The following is a 24420-nucleotide window of genomic DNA, read 5'->3' as shown; positions in this document are numbered from 1 at the left end:
AAGAAAACCAAAGAATATTGTAACACAGGATTTCAGCTTTCTAGCATGATACATCAAATAAAAAGTAAGTATTCTGACATAAAAGCCTGCATTTTTCATGAAACACCTTGACAGTCAATATTGTCTCTTATATTTTTGAAGAAGGGAAAAAGAAAAAAAGAAAGAAAAGTTCCCTCTTTCTCCGTCACCCAGTCTCCGTCTCATTTCTTTACAAACATAGCCTCTATCTGGACATATTATGCTGTAATCATTAGTCCCCAGGTCAATAATACATATTGATATAGTTTAAGGGTTGATATTAAAATATTCACGAAAAGCATTTGTAAAGGCTAGAGGGGCCAAGATCTGTTTTTGTATTATAGGCAGAGATAGCTTAATCATAGGACTCAATTTTTTTAAAAAACTCCCAAACCTTATCTTTAAGAAGAGGATCTATATTATATGCCTCAAAAACTATTTGTTGTAAAAGTGTATTACGAAAACATGTAAAATTCAACGAATGAGGATTCTTCCAATTTTTCAAAGTTAACAATCTGATCACCATAATTACTAGTTTCCATATTAAAATGTAGAAGAAAAATTGCATGGTAGGGCTGAATTTTAAATTTCTCATGATAGAGCTTATAGTACCAGTAATTAACTTTACCCCAAAATTGCTTTATTTTAGGACAGTAAAAAAACATATGTGTAACATCAGCATTTTTATAGTGACATTTTGGACAATGATGCACCGTATTTGCTGTAAATTTAGAAAGTTTTGATGGGGTAATGTAAGCATTTTGTAATAATTTGGTTTGTGATTCTTTCCAGCTATCAGAAATATTCAATTTCTCTAACGCAAAAAAAGCTGAATTTAATGTTAGAGAGTTCCAGACAGGTAAAATGTTGAGACCAGTAATTAAACATTCTATACAGGAGTATTTGCCCTTGTTTAGCTAACATTATATTATATAGAAGAGAAATCGAGAATTTGCCTGTTATGAACTTTTATACATTCATTAATTTCGGACCAAAGACAAAGAGAACCTTCTTTCCAACTTTGTGAATTAATAAAATGGAGTAATTGGAAATAAGCAAATAGGTTAGATCTGGGAAGCTCAAAAGCATTGATTATGTTATTAAAACAGTCTATTTGTCCAGAGGAAGAGACTATCTGATGTACAGTATATATTTAAGCCCTTTATGGGTCCATAGATTGAATACTGCACAATGTATTCCCGGGATAAATTCAGGATTCCCTTGGATCGGTAGAAACAAAGAAAATCTAAAGTCCACACCAAGCATTGAACACATTTTTTGCCAAGCAATTACTATATTCTTAAAGGATACTAAATTAGATATATTCACCAGAAGGTTTTTTGATGGGCAGTGAAGAATACCTTTTAAGGTAAACGGAAAAATAAACATGTTTTCTATCTTCACAGGAATCTCCTTTCCATTCTAGGCAAAAATGCTACTCATGGAGTGGCAAATAGCCATAAAACAAGTTGTTTTGCTTTTCCTTGTTCCCTGGTTCAACACATCTCTGTTTACATAAATAGAAAAAGAAAAACGCTCAACCTGGGAATGAACAATAGCATAATAGCTTGTTCTATGGCTAGTTACCACCCAAGAAGCAGCCTCTTTTTGCTCAACATGTGCCTTTCACAGAGAAGAACTTTACTGTAGCATATCAGTCTGATCCTGACTTCACAGTACAGTCCAGCCCCGAAATACCAGGCAATCCCCCTCTGAACGCAGAAACAGCAAAACCCCAGACGTACGTTTCGGCGATGATTCTTTAGAGTGAGTGTGACTTGAGTGATGGTTCTTTAGACTGAGTGTGATTTGAGAAATGGTTCTTTACACTGAGCGTGATTTGAGAGATGTTTCTTTAGACTGTTATTTAAAGATGGTTCTTTAGACTGAGTGTGATTCAGAGATGGTTCTTTAGACTGAGTGTTATTGAGAGATGGTTCTTTAGAACGAGTGTGATTGAGTTATGGTTCTTTAGACTGAGTATGATTGAGAGATGGTTCTTTAGACTGGTTGTGATTGAGAAATGGATATTTAGACTGAGTGTGATTGAGAGATGGTTCTTTAGACTGAGTGTGATTGAGAAATGGTTATTTAGACTGAGTGTGATTGAGAGATGGTTCTTTAGACTGAGTGTGATTGAGAGATGGTTCTTTAGACTGAGTATGCTTGAGTGATGGTTATTTAGATGGAGTGTGATTGAGAAATGGTTTTTTAGACTGGTTGTGATTGAGAAATGGTTATTTAGACTGAGTGTGATTGAGAGATGGTTATTTAGCCTGAGTGTGATTGAGAGATGGTTCTTCAGACTGAGTGTGATTGAGAGATGGTTCTTTAGCCTGAGTGTGATTGAGAGATGGTTCTTTAGACTGAGTGTGATTGAGAGATGGTTCTTTAGCCTGAGTGTGATTTGACAGATGGTTCTTCAGACTGAGTGTGATTTGAGAGATGTTTCTTTAGACTGAGGGTGATTGAGAGATGGTTTTTAGACTGGGTGTGATTGAGAGATGGTTCATTAGACTGAGTGTGATTGAGAGATGGTTCTTTAGACTGAGTGTGATTGAGAGATGGTTCTTTAGACTGAGTGTTATTGAGAGATGGTTCTTTAGAACGAGTGTTATTGAGAGATGGTTCTTTAGAACGAGTGTGATTGAGTGATGGTTCTTTAGACTGAGTATGATTGAGAAATGGTTCTTTAGACTGGTTGTGATTGAGAGATGGTTATTTAGACTGGTTGTAATTGAGAGATGGTTATTTAGACTGGCTGTGACTGATACACTGCAGGAATTTACTTTCTATTGTAAGCAAAAAAGTTGCTCTGGAGTGGTAACTAGCCATAAAACAAGCTGTTTTGCTTTTCATTGTTCCCTGGTTCAACACATCTCTGTTAATGTTAAGGGCCTTTGGGGATTAGTCTCACTAAAGGTGAGGGCAGGAAACTAGATTGCGACCTGTTGCACAGTGTTTCTAGAGGGATATTTTCTTTTTAGACTGAGTGTGCTTGAATGATGGTTCTTTAGACTGAGTGTGATTGAGAGATGGTTCTTTAGCCTGAGTGTGATTTGAGAGATGATTCTTTAGACTGAGTGTGATTAAGAGATGGTTCTTTAGACTGAGTGTGATAGAGAGATTGTTATTTAGCCTGAGTCTGATTGAGAGATGGTTCTTTAGCCTGAGTGTGATTAAGAGATGGTTCTTTAGACTGAGTGTGATTTAGTGAAGGTTCTTTAGACTGAATGTGATTTGAGAGATGGTTCTTCAGACTGAGTGTGATTGAGAGATGGTTCTTTAGCCTGAGTGTGATTGAGAGATGGTTCTTTAGACTGAGTGTGATTGAGAGATGGTTCTTTAGCCTGAGTGTGATTTGACAGATGGTTCTTCAGACTGAGTGTGATTTGAGAGATGGTTCTTTAGACTGAGGGTGATTGAGTGAAGGTTCTTTAGACTGAGTGTGATTAAGAGAAGGTTCTTTAGACTGAGTGTGATTGATAGATTGTTATTTAGCCTGAGTTTGATTGAGAGATGGTTCTTTAGCCTGAGTGTGATTTGACAGATGGTTCTTCAGACTGAGTGTGATTTGAGAGATGGTTCTTTAGACTGAGTGTGATTTGAGAGATGGTTCTTCAGACTGAGTGTGATTGAGAGATGGTTCTTTAGCCTGAGTGTGATTGAGAGATGGTTCTTTAGACTGAGTGTGATTGAGAGATGGTTCTTTAGCCTGAGTGTGATTTGACAGATGGTTCTTCAGACTGAGTGTGATTTGAGAGATGGTTCTTTAGACTGAGGGTGATTGAGTGAAGGTTCTTTAGACTGAGTGTGATTAAGAGAAGGTTCTTTAGACTGAGTGTGATTGATAGATTGTTATTTAGCCTGAGTTTGATTGAGAGATGGTTCTTTAGCCTGAGTGTGATTTGACAGATGGTTCTTCAGACTGAGTGTGATTTGAGAGATGGTTCTTTAGACTGAGTGTGATTGAGAGATTGTTATTTAGCCTGAGTGTGATTGAGAGATGGTTCTTTAGCCTGAGTGTGATTTGAGAGATGGTTCTTCAGAGTGAGTGTGATTTGAGAGATGGTTCTTTAGACTGAGTGTGCTTGAGTGATGGTTCTTTAGACTGAGTGTGATTTAGTGAAGGTTCTTTAGACTGAGTGTGATTAAGAGATGGTTCTTTAGACTGAGTGTGATTGAGAGATTGTTATTTAGCCTGAGTGTGATTGAGAGATGGTTCTTTAGCCTGAGTGTGATTTGAGAGATGGTTCTTCAGACTGAGTGTGATTTGAGAGATGGTTCTTTAGACTGAGTGTGATTTAGTGAAGGTTATTTAGACTGAGTGTGATTAAGAGATGGTTCTTTAGACTGAGTGTGATTGAGATATTGTTATTTAGCCTGAGTGTGATTGAGAGATGGTTCTTTAGCCTGAGTGTGATTGAGAGATGGTTCTTTAGACTGAGTGTGATTGAGAGATTGTTATTTAGCCTGAGAGTGATTGAGAGATGGTTCTTTAGCCTGAGTGTGATTTGGGAGATGGTTCTTCAGACTGAGTGTGATTTGAGAGATGGTTCTTTAGACTGAGTGTTATTTAAAGATGGTTCTTTAGACTGAGTGTGATTGAGAGATGGTTCTTTAGACTGAGTGTTATTGAGAGATGGTTCTTTAGAACGAGTGTGATTGAGTTATGGTTCTTTGGACTGAGTATGATTGAGAGATGGTTCTTTAGACTGGTTGTGATTGAGAAATGGTTCTTTAGACTGAGTGTGATTGAGAGATGGTTCTTTAGACTGTGTGTGATTGAGAGATGGTTCTTTAGACTGAGTGTGATTGAGAGATGGTTCTTTAGACTGAGTGTGATTAAGAGATGTTTTTTTAGACTGGTTGTAATTGAGAGATGGTTCTTTAGACTGAGTGTGCGTGAGTGATGGTTCTTTAGACTGAGTGTGATTGAGAGATGGTTCTTTAGACTGAGTTGCGTGAGTGATGGTTATTTAGACTGAGTGTGATTGAGAGATGGTTATTTAGACTGAGTGTGATTGAGAGATGGTTCTTTAGACTGAGTGTGATTAAGAGATGTTTTTTTAGACTGGTTGTAATTGAGAGATGGTTCTTTAGACTGAGTGTGATTAAGAGATGGTTCTTTAGACTGAGTGTGATTGAGAGATGGTTATTTAGACTGAGTGTGATTGAGAGATGGTTCTTTAGACTGAGTGTGATTGAGAGATGGTTCTTTATACTGGTTGTGATTGAGAGATGGTTCTTTAGACTGGTTGTAATTGAGAGATGGTTATTTAGACTGGTTGTAATTGAGAGATGGTTATTTAGACTGGCTGTGGCTGATACACTGCAGGAATCTCCTTTCCATTCTAGGCAAAAAACGCTGCTCCTGGAGTGGCAACTAGTCATAAAACAAGATGTTTTGCTTTTCATTGTTCCCTGGTTCAACACAGGTCTTTGGGGAATAGTCTCCCTAAGGGTAAGGGCAGGAAACTAGATTTAGACCTGTTGCCCAGTGTGTCTAGAGGGATATATTTTTACACTCAGTGTGCTTGAGTGATGGTTCTTTAGACTGAGTGTGATTGAGTGAATGTTCTTTAGACTGATTGTGATTGAGTGAAGGTTCTTTAGCCTGAGTGTGATTGAGAGATGGTTCTTTAGACTGAGTGTGATTGAGAGATGGTTCGTTCTTTTATATATATACACACACACAACAGTATAAGGCTGCTATAGGGTATATACATCAGTATAAGGCTGCTATAGGGTATATACATCAGTATAAGGCTGCTATAGGTTATATATACCAGTATAAGGCTACTATATGTCATATACATCATTATAAGGCTTCTATAGGGTATATATACCAGTATAAGGCTGCTATAGGGTATATACACATCAGTATAAAGCTGCTATAGGTTATATATACCAGTATAAGGCTGCTATATGGTATATACATCAGTATAAGGCTGCTATAGAGTATATATACAAGTATAAGGCTGTTATAGGTTATATATACCAGTATAAGGCTGCTATAGGGTATATACATTAGTATAAGGCTGCTACAAGTTATATATACCAGTATAAGGCTACTATAGAGTATATACATCAGTATAAGGCTATTATAGGGTATAGATACAAGTATAAGGCTGCTATAGGTTTTATATATATATATATATATATATATCAGTATAAGGCTAATATAGGGTATATACATCAGTATAAGGCTACTATAGGGTATATACACCAGTATAAGGCTGCTATAGGGTATATACACCAGTATAAGGCTGCTATAGGGTATATATACCAGTATAAGGCTGCTATAGGGTATATACATCAGTATAAGGCTACTATAAGTTATATATATAGGCTTACCAGAAGTCCCACTTTTACTGGGATTGTCCCGGTTTGGAGGCGCTGTCCCAGTGTCCCACCCAGTTGTTCATTCTGCCCCAGTAAGGTTGCCACCTCCAGGTTTAAAATCATGTGTCCGGGTTTCAGCCCACCTGAAACCCAGACACATTATTCAAACTGACTGGACTGTGACTCTCCAGCATAGTTGGATGCTGGTACTTTGTTACATACAGCCCTGCTTAGCTTAACATTCATGTCCTTCAAAGTTTACATTTAGTAATACAGGCTGAGTGAGCAGCATAGGGCTTTTTTAATTTTGTAGGGCTAATTGGTTTATTTTTCTAGTAATTTAATACCCCCTTGACCCCTGGTGACATTGCCGGTAATACACCTTTAGGGGAATCATATGGGTATGACTAGGAAGTACAGACAGGAAGGATTTTTGGCCTGGATCTTGCTTTACTTCATGCAGGATAGCATTTTGGCTATAATCTTCCTGCATTATGGTATAGAGTAGCCTCTTAAACAGCTTTAGCAGGTACGTCTTTGTTTTGTACTTATTTCATTCAATGCTGTATTAATGCCTTATCAGTATTTGGCTCTGTTCCTTAATTAGACACATACAACACATATTACACTGCAGATATTAAATTGTGAAAGTGATAATTATGCTTGATGTTTGGCATTATTTAGAATCTGAGATTTAGATTAATGATTTATTTGCCATGACAACGTAATGGTGCCTTTTTCACTAGGGGGTGGTGTTATGGTCTATTTAAACTGGGTGATTCACTTGTTTGACTGAGGAAGGGTAGAGTATCCACAAAACATTACACACATAAAAGCTACTACTTTAAAAGGACCGGTGATTGCCACGCCCCCTTGACCACACTCCTGACCACACCCCCACTGGCACCGCACCAGGTGGTCCCAGTTTCACCTCTAAAAATTATGGTAAGCCTATATATATACCAGTATAAGGCTGCTATAGGGTATATACATAACATCAGTATAAGGATACTATAGGGTATATACCCTATAGTATCCTTATACTGAGTATAAGGCTGCAGTCACTACACACTATCTCAGACTATTTAGGTATCTGGGGGTCTCACGTGTCCCCGGCACCTGCCCTAGTCAGTCTCGCAGCAGTAACCTTAGTGCGGTCCTGTCAGGTTGGTATATCTCACCATCACTTTTAAATTGATTTCTGTCTATAAAATCCCCAGCAGTCACTAGTCAGTGTGAGGGCTCAGTTCTGGCTCACTTTGCTGCTATGCTCTTTAATGAGATTTTCTTTCTCTGCTTCTCTTTTCTGGCTTGTTACCACTCTGACAGGACCTTGAGAGCTGCTTCTCTTTTGACATATTCCCAGCCCATCTTGCTATAGTATCCGCCCCTTAAGTTAGACGCCCCGCCCTTTTCACAAAAAGACCACGCCCACACACAGACCCTATATTTGCCGGTGCCATGACGTCACCGCCATGTGACCTCATCTTTGTCAGTGAACAAAATGGCGTCTTACTGTGTGCTGGCGCGCCGGGCTCAGGTGAGGGGACAGCGGGTGCGGTATGTGGTTGGGTACGACCTGGGGTATGTGCGGGGCTGGGAGACACTTAGGGGAACCACGGGGGTTTGGTAGGAGGTAGTTTGCGGGTCCCAGTGACCTTCACTGGGGACGTGTCAGTGTCACCTCTATGTGACCCGTCAACATCCCAAAGCCAGAGTGTCCGGGACCCCCGTGCTAGTGAGCTCAGTGGTATGTGGTGCAGCTCCGGGCCACAGTGCTCCCTAGGTGCAGCTTCTGTGTGAAGCCGAGTAGTTATAAGGGGTCACAGGAGACAGCTGATGTGGAGACTTTGAGTTTTATTAGTAATGTTTATTAAAAATATCTAAATCGGCCTGTAAGCTTGTGTACAGCTGTACCTAGCAACCGATCCTATGTACCTCACTCCTGCTTGTGTAGTCAAGTTACTTATAGGGTGACAGTTGTCACAACTCAGTGTTACCCTGTGGTGCTACAGGTGAGAGCTGTGGTCTGGGGTAAGTTCTACTTGCGGCATTCTTTGCCTTTTTCCTTCTATGTTGCTTGTGGCTGAGGGGGCTGGCGCGCTTGTGGCTGAGGGGGCTGTGGCTGCTGGCGCGCTTGTGGCTGAGGGGGGGGGGGTGGTGGTTGTGCCTGCTGGGGCGCTTGTGGTTGAGGGGGGTGGTGGTTGTGCCTGCTGGCGCGCTTGTGGCTGAGGGGGGTGGTGGTTGTGCCTGCTGGGGCGCTTGTGGTTGAGGGGGGTGGTGGTTGTGCCTGCTGGGGCGCTTGTGGTTGAGGGGGGTGGTGGTTGTGCCTGCTGGGGCGCTTGTGGTTGAGGGGGGTGGTGGTTGTGCCTGCTGGGGCGCTTGTGGTTGAGGGGGGTGGTGGTTGTGCCTGTTGGGGCGCTTGTGGTTGAGGGGGGTGGTGGTTGTGCCTGCTGGGGCGCTTGTGGTTGAGGGGGGTGGTGGTTGTGCCTGCTGGGGCGCTTGTGGTTGAGGGGGGTGGTGGTTGTGCCTGCTGGCGCGCTTGTGGTTGAGGGGGGTGGTGGTCGTGCCTGCTGGCGCGCTTGTGGTTGAGGGGGGTGGTGGTCGTGCCTGCTGGCGCGCTTGTGGTTGAGGGGGGGGGTGGTGGTCGTGCCTGCTGGCGCGCTTGTGGTTGAGGGGGGGGGTGGTGGTCGTGCCTGCTGGCGCGCTTGTGGTTGAGGGGGGGTGGTGGTCGTGCCTGCTGGCGCGCTTGTGGTTGAGGGGGGGTGGTGGTCGTGCCTGCTGGCGCGCTTGTGGTTGAGGGGGGGTGGTGGTCGTGCCTGCTGGCGCGCTTGTGGTTGAGGGGGGGTGGTGGTCGTGCCTGCTGGCGCGCTTGTGGTTGAGGGGGGGTGGTGGTCGTGCCTGCTGGCGTGCTTGTGGTTGAGGGGGGGTGGTGGTCGTGCCTGCTGGCGCGCTTGTGGTTGAGGGGGGTGGTGGTCGTGCCTGCTGGCGCGCTTGTGGTTGAGGGGGGGTGGTGGTGCCTTGCTGGCTTGCTTGTGGCTGATTTTCTTTAGGGCAGAAAACTTAATCATTGGACACCAAAAGCCTCTGTTATTGTATGTTAGTGCTACTACTGGGAGATTATTCCTGACACACCACTGTTTCAGTAGCTTTCTCCTGGGACAAAATAAATCCTCTGAGTTTTAGGCCCTATTGTGACACACATCACCTTCAGAGACCTTTGGGGACAGTATTGTACACTTGAGAGCTCAGAACAAAGGTCATGTAGGTGAGAGCCAGTTGGCATCTATTCCTAGGAGTGTAGCACAGGCAGCAAATCCAAAAATAATTTGCTGCTTGTGGCCCTGAAGTTCTTAAATTCTCTAATACAGATCTTTAATTTGGGACACATGGACTGATTTTTAATTTCTATGCTCTGTCTTGTATGGGGTTAGTGGGTGAGTGTGTGTGCACCATTAGTGTGTGAAGATGAGTAGCCAGCGGTTACACAGAAGTTAACCTGAATGAGCAAAATGTTTTCAGATTTAAAGGACCAGTAAATACAGTCGCCTGCACACTAAAGACAATGCAATATCACTTGTCTGAACTTTAATTGGACAGTCAACACCAGAATTATTGTTTTAAAAGATAGATAATCCCTTTATTACCCATTTCCCCAGTTTTGCATAACCAACACTGTTATATTAATATACTTTTTACCTGGGATTAACTTGTATATAAGCATCTTCTGACAGCCCCCTGATCACATGACATTTTATTTATTATCTATTGACTTTCATTTTAGCCAATTAGTGTAGTGTCTGCCACAATCCACGGGCGTGATCACAATGTTATCTATATGGTTTACATGAACTTGCTCTTCCCTGTCGTGAAAAGCAAATAAAAAAGCATGTGATAAGAGCCGTCCTTCAATATGAAATTATCATATGAGCCTTCCTAGGTTTAGCTTTCAACTAAGAAGAATACCAACAGAAGAAAGCAAAATCGGTGATAAAAGTAAATTGGAAAGTTTATATGCCCTATTTCAAACATATTTTTTTGGACTTGCCTGTCCCTTTAAATTAGTAGATTTTTTTTTTTTGACACATTTCAGATTTTTCTATTTCCACTCCTGTATCATGTGACAGCCATAAGCCAATCACAAATGCATATATACATATATTCTGTGAATTCTTGCACATGCTCAGTAGGAGCTGATCGCTCAAAGTGTAAATATAAAGACTGTTCATTTTTGTTAATGGAACTGAAGTGTTTTTTTTTTTTTTCTTTCCAATTGCTCTATCTGAATTTTATTATTTATTTTTTTTCTTTAATGGAATGAACTGTGACCAGTGTTTCAGCACCAAAGGGCCTCCATAATGGGTTTTGTTGATATTTACTTCTGCTAGATATATACACGACAGCGGCACAGGGTTCACTTTCAATCAGTGGCAAATTGTTCTTTACCAGAGTGTGAGCTACTAAAACAAGTTGCCCTTTCAGTTTAGCAGGGAAATTCTCAGCTTCATTAGCGCTATTAAAGAGCAGTTAAAAAAAAAAAAAAAATGCTGCTTATTCCTCACTGTGCCCCAGTGCAGGAATTCATTAACGCTGCTAGCGATGTCCCTGTCACAAGACGGGTGACCTTGAATGTTAGTTTGGTTGTGTGCAAGCCTACAGATGTGCACAAATGGTACAGAAAAGTTCTCATTGCACTAAAGCTTACGTTGTACAGCTCTTGTGCATTCAGATAGAAATAGGATGAAAATCTGTCCTGTAACTAGGTTCTTATGGAGTCTGGGAAAAGGAAGTGCTTGCTCACCCTCAGCTGATCGGTTTCCCAAACAAATGTATATCTATTTCAAGAATCATATACAGTGTTGTGCTCTCAGGACCTTATAATACAAAAAAATTAGTTATGAAAAAAAATAAGCTCCAACATTTCCATTTTAGTTGAGCAATATAGGCCGTACCTGTGTGTGCTTGCACTAGCGGGGGGAGCCGCGTGCCGTACCTGTGTGTGCTTGCACTAGCGGGGGGAGCCGCGTGCCGTACCTGTGTGTGCTTGCACTAGCGGGGGGAGCCGCGTGCCGTACCTGTGTGTGCTTGCACTAGCGGGGGGAGCCGCGTGCCGTACCTGTGTGTGCTTGCACTAGCGGGGGGAGCCGCGTGCCGTACCTGTGTGCGCTTGCACTAGGGTCAGTAATCCAAATGTTGCATGCATTATATATAAATATCATTTTTGCATTGTAATACCACTTTAATTGATAATTTGCTAATCTCTTTAATACATCTGCAACACAACAGAGAATGCCAAGTAGCTCAGTTACGTGTAGCCATATGCAGCTACATATTCTGTTATGTACAAAAACAATGTGTAGATGACACTAACCTGCATCTTCTTGTTTTTACAGCAGGCATTGGGCCTGGGAGCCCGGAAGTACCATGTCTCAGCCGTCCTGTGCCAGAGGGCTAAGGTGGCAATGAGCCATTTTGAGCCCAATGAATATATCAGTTATGAGAAGCTTGATAAGAACATCAACATTGTGCGTAAGCGGTAAGAGGGCTAATAACAATCTCCACCTGTCCGTGTCTTCCCCTTGTCTTCTCCTCTGTGTTACCCCAGTTTGTACAATGCAAGTTGTTGCCCCTGTCCTGCCTGTCAGGGGAGATCTATTAATGCTGAGTATCTGGTGTTGAGGGAACTGCTCAGCATATTATTTTATTCGCTAGTGCAGCATAAAGGTGACTTAGTAAATGTGTCCTTGTGCCCAGAGGGATCTTGTGCTGTTAAATAGAACTCCTCTCCTTTACCCTAACTTCTTACTTGCCCTCTGCCCAGCTTGGACCGCCCCCTCACCTTGTCTGAGAAGATTGTCTATGGTCACCTTGATGATCCGATCAAACAGGACATACAGCGTGGCAAGACTTACTTGCGCCTGCACCCAGACCGGGTTGCCATGCAGGATGCCACAGCCCAGATGGCCATGATGCAGTTCATCAGCAGCGGGCTGCCCAGAGTAGCTGTGCCCTCCACCATCCACTGTGATCATCTGATTGAAGCCCAGCTAGGTGGTGTAAAGGATCTCCAGAGAGCGAAGGTACAACCTGAAGATATATTTGTTTCTTCTTCCCTGGGTGCAGGTTTTCACTCTGTCCCCCCCCCCCCCCCCAACCCAAGTTTGGTTTCTGTAGGATGTGGGTCACAATTTAAAGGGACATTAGATTGTGAATGTTATAACGTATTTTATCACTCTATCTGCAGAGAATCACTTGATTAACTTTCACTAAGGGAGTGATCCTGCGCTTAGCACGGCTGGTGATTTGTAGCTATGCACGTGTCGCCTCTGACTAGCACAGAGCCATGTTCTACCTCATACCAGTTATGGGGTACTGCCCCGGGGCTGACTTTCCATCAGAGCAATAAGTCTGTTTTATTGCCTTCTTATGTCCCATACAGCAGGGTATGAAGTATAACCTATGCTTGGTCAGTGAGCCCTTTCTGCCTTGTTAAAGTGATAGGGGTCTGGTAGCTTGAGTGATCTTGTAATAAGGCTGAACATGGAGGGTGACTGTGATTCAGGGTAAACACCCACCACGTGTCGTCAGATGGAGATTTTGCTGCCCTAGAATGTGAGGCGTCTGATGTACTTATGTACTTTATTCTCTTGGTATCCTTTTGTTGATGAGCATACCTAGGAGGCTCAGGAGCGTGCACATAATTAGAGCGCTGCAAGAATGCTTATAACAGTTATATACTTTTGAGCACTAGAGGGCAGCAGTTCGCACAATTCAGAAATTTGTTAAAAGAATTTTTGAAAAACTGCTGCTGTGCACGACTAGTCATCTAGATATGCTTTTCAGTGGTTACCTAGGAAACGGTATATTTGACGATAGCAGTAACTAGAATACAATTTTTACATGAATCAGAGCAGATGCTTTAGCAGCAAGAGCCAGCTGTTGCTTTAGTGAACTTGCTCACTGATGGTTTCTCATTGAAGCCCAGCTAGGTTATGTTCATCAGCAATAAACCTCATGTTTGACACTTCTAGACTCCCAGACCAGAAAGCTTTAGAGAATTTAAGACGCCTTATCAGTAATACGAGACCCCTCATTGTTTTTTAAAGGAAATTTGTACATGTGTCATTAAGGGGAGTTCACTGATATCCTTTATGTGAAGGGGAGACACTTTACCATATAATGCTCAGTAAAATAAGCTGATCTCTCCGTGCCAACAAGTTGTTTTTTTTTTTTTGACAGTTATAAGGATCACGTGTGTGTGTGGGCTGATCAGACTGTGAGGCTTCACTTACTGTATGTGATAGGGAGAGATGCTGTTACTGAGCCAGGAGTGAGCAGAGCTGCTGATCAGACTGTGAGGCTGCACTTACAGCATCTCTCTCCCTATCACATACAGTAAGTGCAGCCTCAGTCTGATCAGCAGCTCTGCTCAGTAACAGAAAATACAGCATTTCTCTCACTATCACATACAGTATCTTCTGTTACTGAGCCAGGAGTGAGCAGAGCTGCTGATCAGACTGTGAGGCTGCACTTACAGCATCTCTCTCCCTATCACATACAGTAAGTGCAGCCTCAGTCTGATCAGTAGCTCAGCTCACTCCTGGCTCAGTAACAGATACAGCATCTCTCTCCCTATCACATACAGTAAGTGCAGCCTCACAGCCTGATCAGTAGCTCGGCTAACTCCTGGCTCAGTAACAGAAGATACTGTATGTGATAGGGAGAGAGATGCTGTATCTGTTACTGAGCCAGGAGTGAGCTGAGCTACTGATCAGGCTGTGAGGCTGCACTTACAGCATCTCTCTCCCTATCACATACAGTAAGTGCAGCCTCACAGCCTGATCAGTAGCTCAGCTCACTCCTGGCTCAGTAACAGATACAGCATCTCTCTCCCTATCACATACAGTATCTGTTACTGAGCCAGGAGTGAGCTGAGCTACTGATCAGACTGTGAGGCTTCACTTACTGTATGTGATAGGGAGAGAGATGCTGTAAGTGCAGCCTCACAGTCTGATCAGCAGCTCTGCTCACTCCTGGCTCAGTAACAGCATCTCTCTCCCTATCACATACAGTAAGTGCAGCCTCACAGTCTGATCAGTAGCTCTGCTCACTCCTGGCTCAGTAACAGCATCTCTCCCTATCACATACAGTAAGTGCAGCCTCACAGTCTGATCAGTAGCTCTGCTCACTCCTGGCTCAGTCCTGATACAGCATCTCTCTCCCTATCACATACAGTAAGTGCAGCCTCAGTCTGATCAGCAGCTCTGCTCACTCCTGGCTCAGTAACAGAAGATACAGTATCTCTCCCTATCACATACAGTATCTTCTGTACTGAAATATTGAGGGAAACCAATGGCACTAATGTTTTATTTAAAAATATTTTTGTCAAATACACCATGTTTTGGATGGGATGCAGTGTATTGTTACAGTAAAGAACTGAAAAAAGATACTTATTTCACTCAGACTCACTTAAATATCATGTAGTGTTAGCTTCAACGTATTAAAACTTAACTTTTATTGGAAGTTTAAGGTATAAAAACAAACAATATTAATACACATAAATGGGTTTAATATAAGGTGAGAGAGAGGGTGAGTAAACTTTTGAATTTAGCGTAATTTGTGTATAGTTACAGCACATTTCTGTAATAAATAGGTGGGGATCTGAGTGAGAAGCTGTGTTGCACTAAACCTAATTGCATGAATTCAGGGATGACTGTTCCACTGTTATAAATGTGAGATGCTAAGATTCCAATAAACCCTCAAATTATTATATTCCCATTATGCTATTAAAATTTTAGGACAAAACGGATGCCACTGACGCGTTTTGTTTTCAAGGCTTTTTCAAAGGGCACTAAGCTAAACTTCTTGCGGTAATTTTATAGTGTCCCGTTTGTTGTGGTTCGTCAATTTGGCTGTTTATAATTTCCAAAGCTATTTGATTGGTTGGGATACGGCGTAGTTCTGATAGTTATAACTGTATTAAATAAAAATTTCAGAGTGACATTGTTCTTTAGATGGTGTCCTTGAGAGGGGATCTTCTAATTTGTGATGACAGAAATTTTTTATCAAGTACGTGTTTTATCAAGTACGAATTTGCGATCACGGATTGGTTGACTCGTCAGTCTCAACAATACATATCATTGAATATGACAAACGTCATTCATTTAGTTTTATCAAATTAGAATTAGAGTATTTTTATATGTATAAAGGTTATAAATTTAAACATTTAGAGTTTGAAAGATATTTCATGTTGTTGTTAAGCAATTGGTGCCTAAGTGATGAAGAAAATTTTTTTTTAGTGACTATCATGATTGGCTGATTAGGCTGTCAATCATTAGTGAATTTAATAGTTGGAAACCAATGTATCTGTTATATTTTCAGTTTATTTGATACAAAAATATTATAATAAAATTAAACTTGTTTTGTTACAGTGTCGAATAAATTCATTATTGAAAGTGATGCTAAAATAATGTATTATATAGTGGTGATATATTTACTAAAATTTCAAAAAGAATTATGCGAGACTAAAAATTTATTATAAATGGTGATTCTATCTACGTATTATATTTGAATTCATTGCATTAGCGTGCTGCTAGACAAACGATGAAAAGCTTTTCATATATATCAGGGGAGAAGGAATTTTCCTGCATTCTAATAATCCTTAACAATCCTCTTTCTCCTCCTTATAGGTTTGTCAAAATTGACCATTAATTAATTTTTTTAATATTCTTTATTTTATATATAGCAAAAATTAAGCCATATGAGATCTTATCTCTAAAAAATTGTGTTGCTAATCCAATGAAAACTAATCTCTTATAAACATAAGGAAATTATATAAAACCATTCTACCAATATAAAAAAAAATTAGAATTTAAAAATTAATGGTCCCTTTTGACAAACCTATAAGAGAGGAGAAAGATAATTGTTAATAATTAGAATGCAGGGAAATTGTATGTATGGTTTGTCTAGTACTCTAATACACTGAATTCAAATATAACCCATTGTGAATCACCATTTTAATCACTTTATTTTTAGTCTCATTCATTTTTTTTTTTTTTTTAAATTTTAGAAAATATATAGTGGTGATATAATTTTAGCATCACTTTTAAGAATAAATTTAACATAGAATATAACATTAATTGTTTACAACTATTAAATTCAGTTTCACTAATGATTGACAGCCTAATCAGCCAATCATGATAGTCACTAAATCGTTTTGATATGATTAACTTGTTTTTAAAACATTTTTTATCACTTAGGCACCAAGTATAATTGCTTTATAACATGAAATATTTTAAACTCTATAATTGTTTAAATTCATAACCTTTATGCATATAAACACTAATTCTTATTTGATGAGACTAAATGAATGAAATTGGTCATATCCAATGATATGGATTGTTGAGATTGACATGAGTCTTCACCAATCCGTGATCGCAAATTCATATTTGATGAAACATATACTTGATAGCAAATCTTCTAATTGTGATGAAAAAAAGTTATCAATGACACAAAGTTTAGCGGCGAAATGCGTCGATGGCATCTGTTTTTGTCCAGTCATTTTAATAGCATAAAGGGAATACTCCAGAGGGTTTAATTGGAATCTTAGCATATCATGCTTATAATAGTGGAAAAGTCAGTACTGTATTCATGCAATTAGGCTTAGTGGAACACCGCTTCTCACTCAGACCCCCACCTATTATTTAGTACCTTATTGCAGGAAACTGATGTGCAGTAACTATACAGACATTATGCTAAATTCACAAGTTTACTCATTTCCCTCTCTGACATATTAAACCCGTGTTTTATAATTTTCGTTTTTATGCATTAACTTCCAATAAAAGTTATGTCTTAATACAGTGAAGCTAACATTTAAGTATGTGAGTGCAATAAGTATCTTTTTCAGTTCTTTACTGTAACTCCTTTCTTTTTTAAGACACGAGTCCATGGATCATCTTAATTACTAATGGGATATTCACCTTCTGGTCAGCAGGAGGAGGCAACGAGCACCACAGCAGAGCTGTTAAATAGCTCCTCCCTTCGCTCCCACTCCAGTCTTTCTCTTTGCCTACGTTGGTGATAGGAAGAGGTAAAGTGAGGAGTTGGAAAAGATTCTTCAATCAAGAGTTTATTATTTTTAAAGTAGTGCAAGATTGTGCTCCTTTGTTCTAGGGTGTAGCTGTAGTCCATATCAGTCTCTTCAGTAGAGCTTTTGGTGGCTTTAGAGCAATGGGAACTTGTGGGACATAATTCTCACTGCGCCTCCCATGTATTTTGCTGCCCTGTATGCCTTTAGTCTGAGGAAAAGGATTACTCGGCATGCCTTTTTCTCTTGTAAGATGTATCGAGTCCACGGATTCATCCATACTTGTGGGATATTCTCCTTCCCTACAGGAAGTGGCAAAGAGCATCCACAGCAGAGCTGTCTATTTAGCTCCTCCCTTAGCTCCACCCCCCAGTCATTCTCTTTGCCTACTCTAAGTACTAGGAAGGGTAAAGTGAGTGCGGTGACAAAAATGTTAGTTTTTATTTTCTCAAGCAAAAGTTTATTTTAAATGGTACTGGTGTGTACTATTTACTCTCTGGCAGAAAAGGGATGAAGATTTCTGCAAGGAGGATGATGATCTTAGCACTTTGTAACTAAGATCCACTGCTGTTCTCACAAGGGCTGAAGAGTACAGGAAAACTTCAGTTGGGGGAACGGTTTTCATGCTAAGCTGCATTTGAGGTATGTTCAGTCTATTTTTGTTCTAATCAGACTGTAATTATTCTAGAAAAGACTGGCAATATCCCCATGAGGGAAGAGTAAGCTGTATTCAGACACTTAGTAGAGGAATCCTAGCTTGCATAAAGGGCTCATTAGTTACTGGTGACACTGATAGGAAAAAACGTTTTTGTTTTTTATAAAAAAAAAAATGCAAATATGTTTTTTGAGGGACTTTAAGGGGTCATTGTGGCTTGGTTAAGGGTTATTAACCCACATGGCTAGTTTAGGAAACACTCTGTTGTGTTTCTTTTAGGCCCCATAACATCAAGTGAGGTGGGAGGGGCCTATTTTCGCGCCTCAGTTGCGCAGTTTCTTTTCCTCAGACATCCAGCTACTTCTCCAGAGGTTCCTACTGTGTTTGAGGGCTGTAAAGAAGTTTTTTCCCCCACAAATCGTTTATAAAGGGCAGGTAGGCGCCACAGCAGAGCTGTGGCGAGGTACTGAACGTTTTTTACCGGTTTTTGACATTTTGTCAATCTGGTTTTTACATTAAGGGGTTAATTGTTTATTTGCATAGCTGTGCAAAGTTACTAAGGCTTTATGATGCTACTGTAAAAATTTCGTTGAGTTTACTGCTTTTTTACACTGTTTTGTAGAGTTTGTGCAGCTTTTTTTCTCTTAAAAACACAGTACTGTTTCTCTTTCTAAGTGTTATTTGCTTTGATTAAAGTGTTTTCCAAGCTTGCTTGTTACATTACTAGCCTGTTTAACATGTCTGATACCAAGGAAAATCCTTGTTCAATGTGTTAAGAAGCCATTGTGGAACTCCCTCTTAGAATGTGTCCCACTTGCACTGATATGTCTATAAATTATAAAGCATATTTTAGCACTTAAAAATATTACAATAGATGATTCTCAGACAGAAGGAAATGAGGGTTTAACATCTAGCTCTCCCCAAGTGTCACAACCAGTAACGCCTGCACAAGTGACGCCTAGTACCTCTAGTACGTCGAATTCATTTACTTTACAAGACATGGCCACAGTTATGAATACAACCCTCAGAGGTTTTATCCAAACTGCCTGGTTTACAAGGAAAGCGTGACAGCTCTGGGTTAAGAACAAATGCTGAGCCGTCTGACGCTTTAGTAGCCGTATCCAATATACCTTCACAATGTTCTGAAGTAGGGGTAAGGGATTTGTTATCTGAGGGCGAAATTTCTGATTCAGGAAAGACGCTCACTCAGACAGATTCTGATATGACGGCATTTAAATTTAAGCTTGAACACCTCCGCTTATTGCTCAAGGAGGTATTAGCGACTCTAGATGATTGTGACCCTATAGTGGTCCCAGAGAAATTGTATAAAATGGACAAATACTTAGAGGTTCCTGTTTACACTGATGTTTTTCCAGTCCCTAAGAGGATTATGAATATTGTTACTAAGGAGTGGGATAGACCAGGTATTCCGTTCGCTCCCCCTCCTGTTTTTAAGAAAATGTTTCCCATATCTGACACCATGCGGGACTCGTGGCAGACGGTCCCTAAGGTGGAGGGAGCTATTTCTACTCTTGCTAAGCGTACAACTATACCGATCAAAGATCTTGTGCTTTCAAAGATCCTATGGATAAAAAATTACAGGGTCTCCTGAAGAAAATTTTTGTTCATCAGGGTTTAATTCTCCAACCTATTGCGTGCATTTTTCCTGTAACTACTGCAGCTGCTTTCTGGTTCCAGGCTCTAGAAGAGGCTCTTCAGATGGAGACTTCATTAGAGGATATTATGGACAGAATTAAGGCCCTTAAGTTGGCTAATTCTTTCATTACAGATGCCGCTTTCCAAGTGGCTAAATTAGCGGCAAAGAATTCAGGTTTTGCCATTTTAGCACGCAGGGCGTTATGGCTTAAGTCCTGGTCTGCTGATGTGTCCTCAATCTAAACTTTTGAACATTCCTTTCAAAGGAAAGACCCTATTAGGGCCTGAACTGAAAGAGATTATTTCAGGCATCACTGGAGGGAAAGACCATGCCCTCCCTCAGGATAGAACAAATAAAGTGAGGACCAAACAAAATAATTTTTGTTCCTTTTGGAACTTCAAGGGTGGTCCCGCTTCAGCTTCCCCTGCTGCAAAGCAAGAGGGGAATTTTGCCCAATCCAAGTCAGTCTGGAGAGCTAACCAGGCTTGGAACAAGGGTAAACAGGCCAAGAAGCCTGCAGCTGCCTCTAAGACAGCATGAAGGGGTAGCCCCCGATCCGGGACCGGATCTAGTAGGGGGCAGACTTTCTCTCTTCACTCAGGCTTGGGCAAGAGATGTTCACAATTCCTGGGCCTTAGAAATTGTGTCCCAGGGATATCTTCTGGACTTCAAAGACTCTCCCCCAAGGGGGAGATTTCACATTTCTCAATTGTCTGCAAACCAGACAAAGAGAGAGGCGTTCTTACGCTGTGTAGAAGACCTACATACCATGGGAGTAATCCACCCAGTTCCAAAAGCGGAACAAGGGCTAGGGTTTTACTCAAACCTGTTTGTGGTTCCCAAAAAAGAGGGAACTTTCAGACCAATCTTGGATCTCAAAATTCTAAACAAATTCCTCAGAGTACCATCATTCAAGATGGAGACTATTCGGACTATTCTACCGTTGATCCAGGAGGGTCAATATGACTACCGTGGACTTAAAGGATGCGTATCTACACATCCCTATTCAGAGATCATCAATTCCTCAGATTTGCCTTTCTGGACAGGCATTACCAGTTCTTGGTCCTTCCCTTCGGTTTGGCCATGGCTCCCAGAATTTTCACAAAAGTGCTAGGGTCCCTTTTGGAGGTTCTAAGGCCGCGGAGCATAGCAGTGGCGCCTTATCTAGATGACCTCTTAATTCAGGCGTCGACTTTCCAACTTGCTAAGTCTCACACTGACATTTTGTTGGCTTTCTGAGAGCTCACGGGTGGAAGGTGAACGTAAAGAGTTCTCTCTTCCCTCTCACAAGAGTTTCCTTCCTAGGGACTCTGATAGACTTGGTAGAAATGAAAATATTTCTGACAGAGGTCAGAAAATCAAAACTCTTAACCACTTGCCAAGCTCTTCATTCCATTCCTCGGCCATCAGTGGCTCAGTGCATGGAGGTAATCTGACTCATCGTAGCAGCAATGGACATAGTTCCTTTTTCCCACCTACACCTCAGACCACTGCAACTATGCATGCTTAAACAGTGGAATGGGGATTATGCAGATTTATCTCCTCAACTGCATCTGGACCAGGAGACCAGAGATTCTCTTCTCTGGTGGTTGTCTCAGGGAATGTGTTTCCGCAGGCCAGAGTGGCTCATAACGACAGATGCCAGCCTGCTAGGCTGGGGTGCAGTCTGGAACTCCCTGAAGGCACAGGGCTTATGGTCTCAGGAGGAAACTCTCCTCCCGATAAACATTCTAGAACTGAGAGCGATATTCAATGCGCTTCAAGCGTGGCCTCAGCTTGCTGCGGCCAAATTCATCAGATTTCAGTTGGACAACATCACGACTGTAGCTTATATCAATCATCAAGGAGGAACACTGAGTTCTCTAGCGATGATGGAGGTAACCAAAATAATCCGATGGGCGGAGGATTACTCTTGCCATCTCTCAGCAATCCATATCCCAGGAGTAGAGAACTGGGAGGCGGATTTCCTAAGTCGTCAGTCGTTGATGTCCCAGACGTTCAAGCGTTTAGTCAGGCCTTGGTTAGGATCAAGCCTGTATTTAAACCTGTTGCTCTGCCATGGAGCCTAAACTTAGTTCTTAAAGTTCTTCAAGGGGTTCCGTTTGAACCTATGCATTCCGTAGATATTAAGCTTCTATCTTGGAAAGTTTTGTTTTTAGTAGCTATCTCTTCGGCTTGAAGAGTTTCTGAGCTATCTGCTTTACAGTGTGATTCACCTTACCTTGTTTTCCATGCAGATAAGGTGGTTTTGCGTACCAAACCTGGGTTTCTTCCTTAGGTTGCTTCTAATGGGAATATCAATCAGGAGATTGTTGTTCCTTCACTGTGTCCTAATCCTTCATCAAAGAAGGAACGTCTTGATGTGGTTCGTGCTTTAAAGTTCTACTTACAAGCAACTAAAGATTTCCGTCAAACATCTTCATTGTTTGTTGTTTATTCTGGTAAATGGAGAGGTCAAAAGGCTACGGCTACCTCTTTCCTTTTGGCTGAAAAGCATCATCCGTTTGGCTTATGAGACTGCTAGCCTCCTGAAAGAATTACTGCTCATTCTACTAGAGCAGTGGCTTCCACATGGGCTTTTAAAAATGAGGCTTCTGTTGAACAGATTTGTAAGGCGGCGACTTGGTCTTCGCTTCATACTTTTTCCAAATTTTACAAATTCGATTCTTTTGCTTCTTCGGAGGCTATTTTTGGGAGACAGGTTCTACAAGCAGTGGTGCCTTCCGTTAAGGTACCTGTCTTGTCCCTCCCTTCATCTGTGTCCTAAAGCTTTGGTATTGGTATCCCACAAGTATGGATGAATACGTGGACTTGATGCATCTTACAAGAGAACATAATTTATGCTTACCTGATAAATTTCTTTCTCTTGTGATGTATCGAGTCCACGGCCCACCCTGTTTATTTAAGACAGGCAGTATATTTATTTTTTTTTTAAAAACTTCAGTCACCACTGCACCCTATAGTTTCTCCTTTTTCTTCCTAGCCTTCGGTCGAATGACTGGGGGGTGGAGCTAAGGGAGGAGCTATATAGACAGCTCTGCTGTGGGTGCTCTTTGCCACTTCCTGTAGGGAAGGAGAATATCCCACAAGTAAGGATGAATCCGTGGACTCGATACATCACAAGAGAAATAAATTTATCAGGTAAGCATAAATTGTTTTTTTCCACAGGTCAATGGGAGGGAGAGGACCTCATAAACCTGGGATCTGTCATGCAGAAGATGAGGTAAGTGTTAACTTTTTGTCTAGGGATAGAGGAAGATCTCAGAAAAAAGTTTGGGCACTGTATTTTATTCAAAGCCTCATTACAAATGAGGAATAGATTCTCCTATGTTAGGGGGCACTGTGACAGTTTTGGCTTTTATTATTCTACAAGCCTCAAAGTTGATAGATTCTCCTTCTGCGTTAGGAGATAATAGGCAGACTTAGACGCAGGCACTGGGGCTGAAAGACATGTCCCTCATCTCACGACGGTTTCACAACATAATTTTAACCGACCGGGAGAGTACATATTAACTATTAAGGGTTTGGGCGCTGCTGTATGAACATTAAAGCAGGCTCAGTGCGTAGGGTTTTTTATGTTAAAACTTATGGACTACCAATTATCTACAAAGCTTGTAATGGCAGCAGAGAGTTATTGATACGCCCACGATGGGCGGTACTTATGTGGCGCCATTTTAGTTACGCAGCTCTTCCGGTTTTCGGAAAGGCTGTTTAGTTTAAGGTGTTTGCGCTTAGAGCAGCGCTTCTGTTACACCAAAATCTTGTGTGGATGGGCTGACAGGCACCTCAGCTGTGTTAAGCTGATGTGTAGAGGGGGGTTTGCTGAGGCAGCAATCTTGAACGACAACTGACTTCCTTATGTACCGATCCACCCCTGTTTTCTGCTTACCTTTGAACAAAAACTTAAACTAAACTTAATGAGACAGTAGAATCTGTTATGTGATCTCCTAAATCATCTCTGCCCACCCACGAAAGTTTCTCTAACATTTAAAGAGACAGTAACAGTCTTTGTGTTCACTTTTATTATAACGTTCAGATTGTTATTTGATCATTTTGTCTGTTAACTATGTTAAATAACTGCTACTTAAATAAAGGAGTTACTCTTTCAAATTTAAAGAGACAGTAACGGTTTTTATGTTAATTTTATTAAAAACCTTTTATTTGATCATCTGTTCTCTGTTCCCTATGTGGTCAGATTTTTTTTTTTCCCCCAAGAGGAATAAAATATTCTCGCAAATGTACGATTTTTTTTTTTTTTTTTTTATAGCCCACACATGCAGTGCCCTGCGCTTCCTCACAAACTTCACCTACAGTTATTCTCCAGCCATCGCTTCTATACAATACTTTTAAGCGATATCTGTTGTATTGTCTGTTTTTTTCCCATACTGTAGGGTAATCACTTGAGGAAAAGTTGCTATTACAGTAGTATCTAGTCTGAATTTTCCTCCCTGAAGCATGAAGAGGAGGATACTTTGGTAGTATATAAGGGGAAAGCTCAGATTCTGTGTAATTCCTTTGTCTGATACTGAAGTGTTTTCTTTCAGTTAAGCTTGAGCACCTCCGTTGGTTATTTTAGGAGGTTTGAGCTACCCTGGACGCCGCCGATTTCTCTGGCGTAGTCGATTCTTTTAATTCCAGCAATCTTTTTTTTATTTTTTT

At 41.1% G+C, this 24420-nt stretch overlaps 1 protein-coding gene across 1 annotated transcript in view; it reads left to right on the top strand.

Moving 5' to 3' along the window:
* The first annotated feature begins 7832 nt into the window (after window positions 1-7832).
* Window positions 7833-24420, top strand: part of ACO2 (aconitase 2) — a 50720-nt gene continuing 34132 nt past the window's right edge. Inside the window, 3 exon segments of the mRNA XM_053721324.1 lie at window positions 7833-7903; window positions 11757-11899; window positions 12185-12443. Of these exon segments, the coding sequence (XP_053577299.1) occupies window positions 7868-7903; window positions 11757-11899; window positions 12185-12443 (438 nt within the window). The 5' untranslated portion in view covers window positions 7833-7867.

This window comes from Bombina bombina, chromosome 7, assembly GCF_027579735.1.
Source record: "Bombina bombina isolate aBomBom1 chromosome 7, aBomBom1.pri, whole genome shotgun sequence".
Classification (NCBI taxonomy): domain Eukaryota; kingdom Metazoa; phylum Chordata; class Amphibia; order Anura; family Bombinatoridae; genus Bombina; species Bombina bombina.
This window is presented reverse-complemented; position numbering and strand designations above follow the sequence as displayed.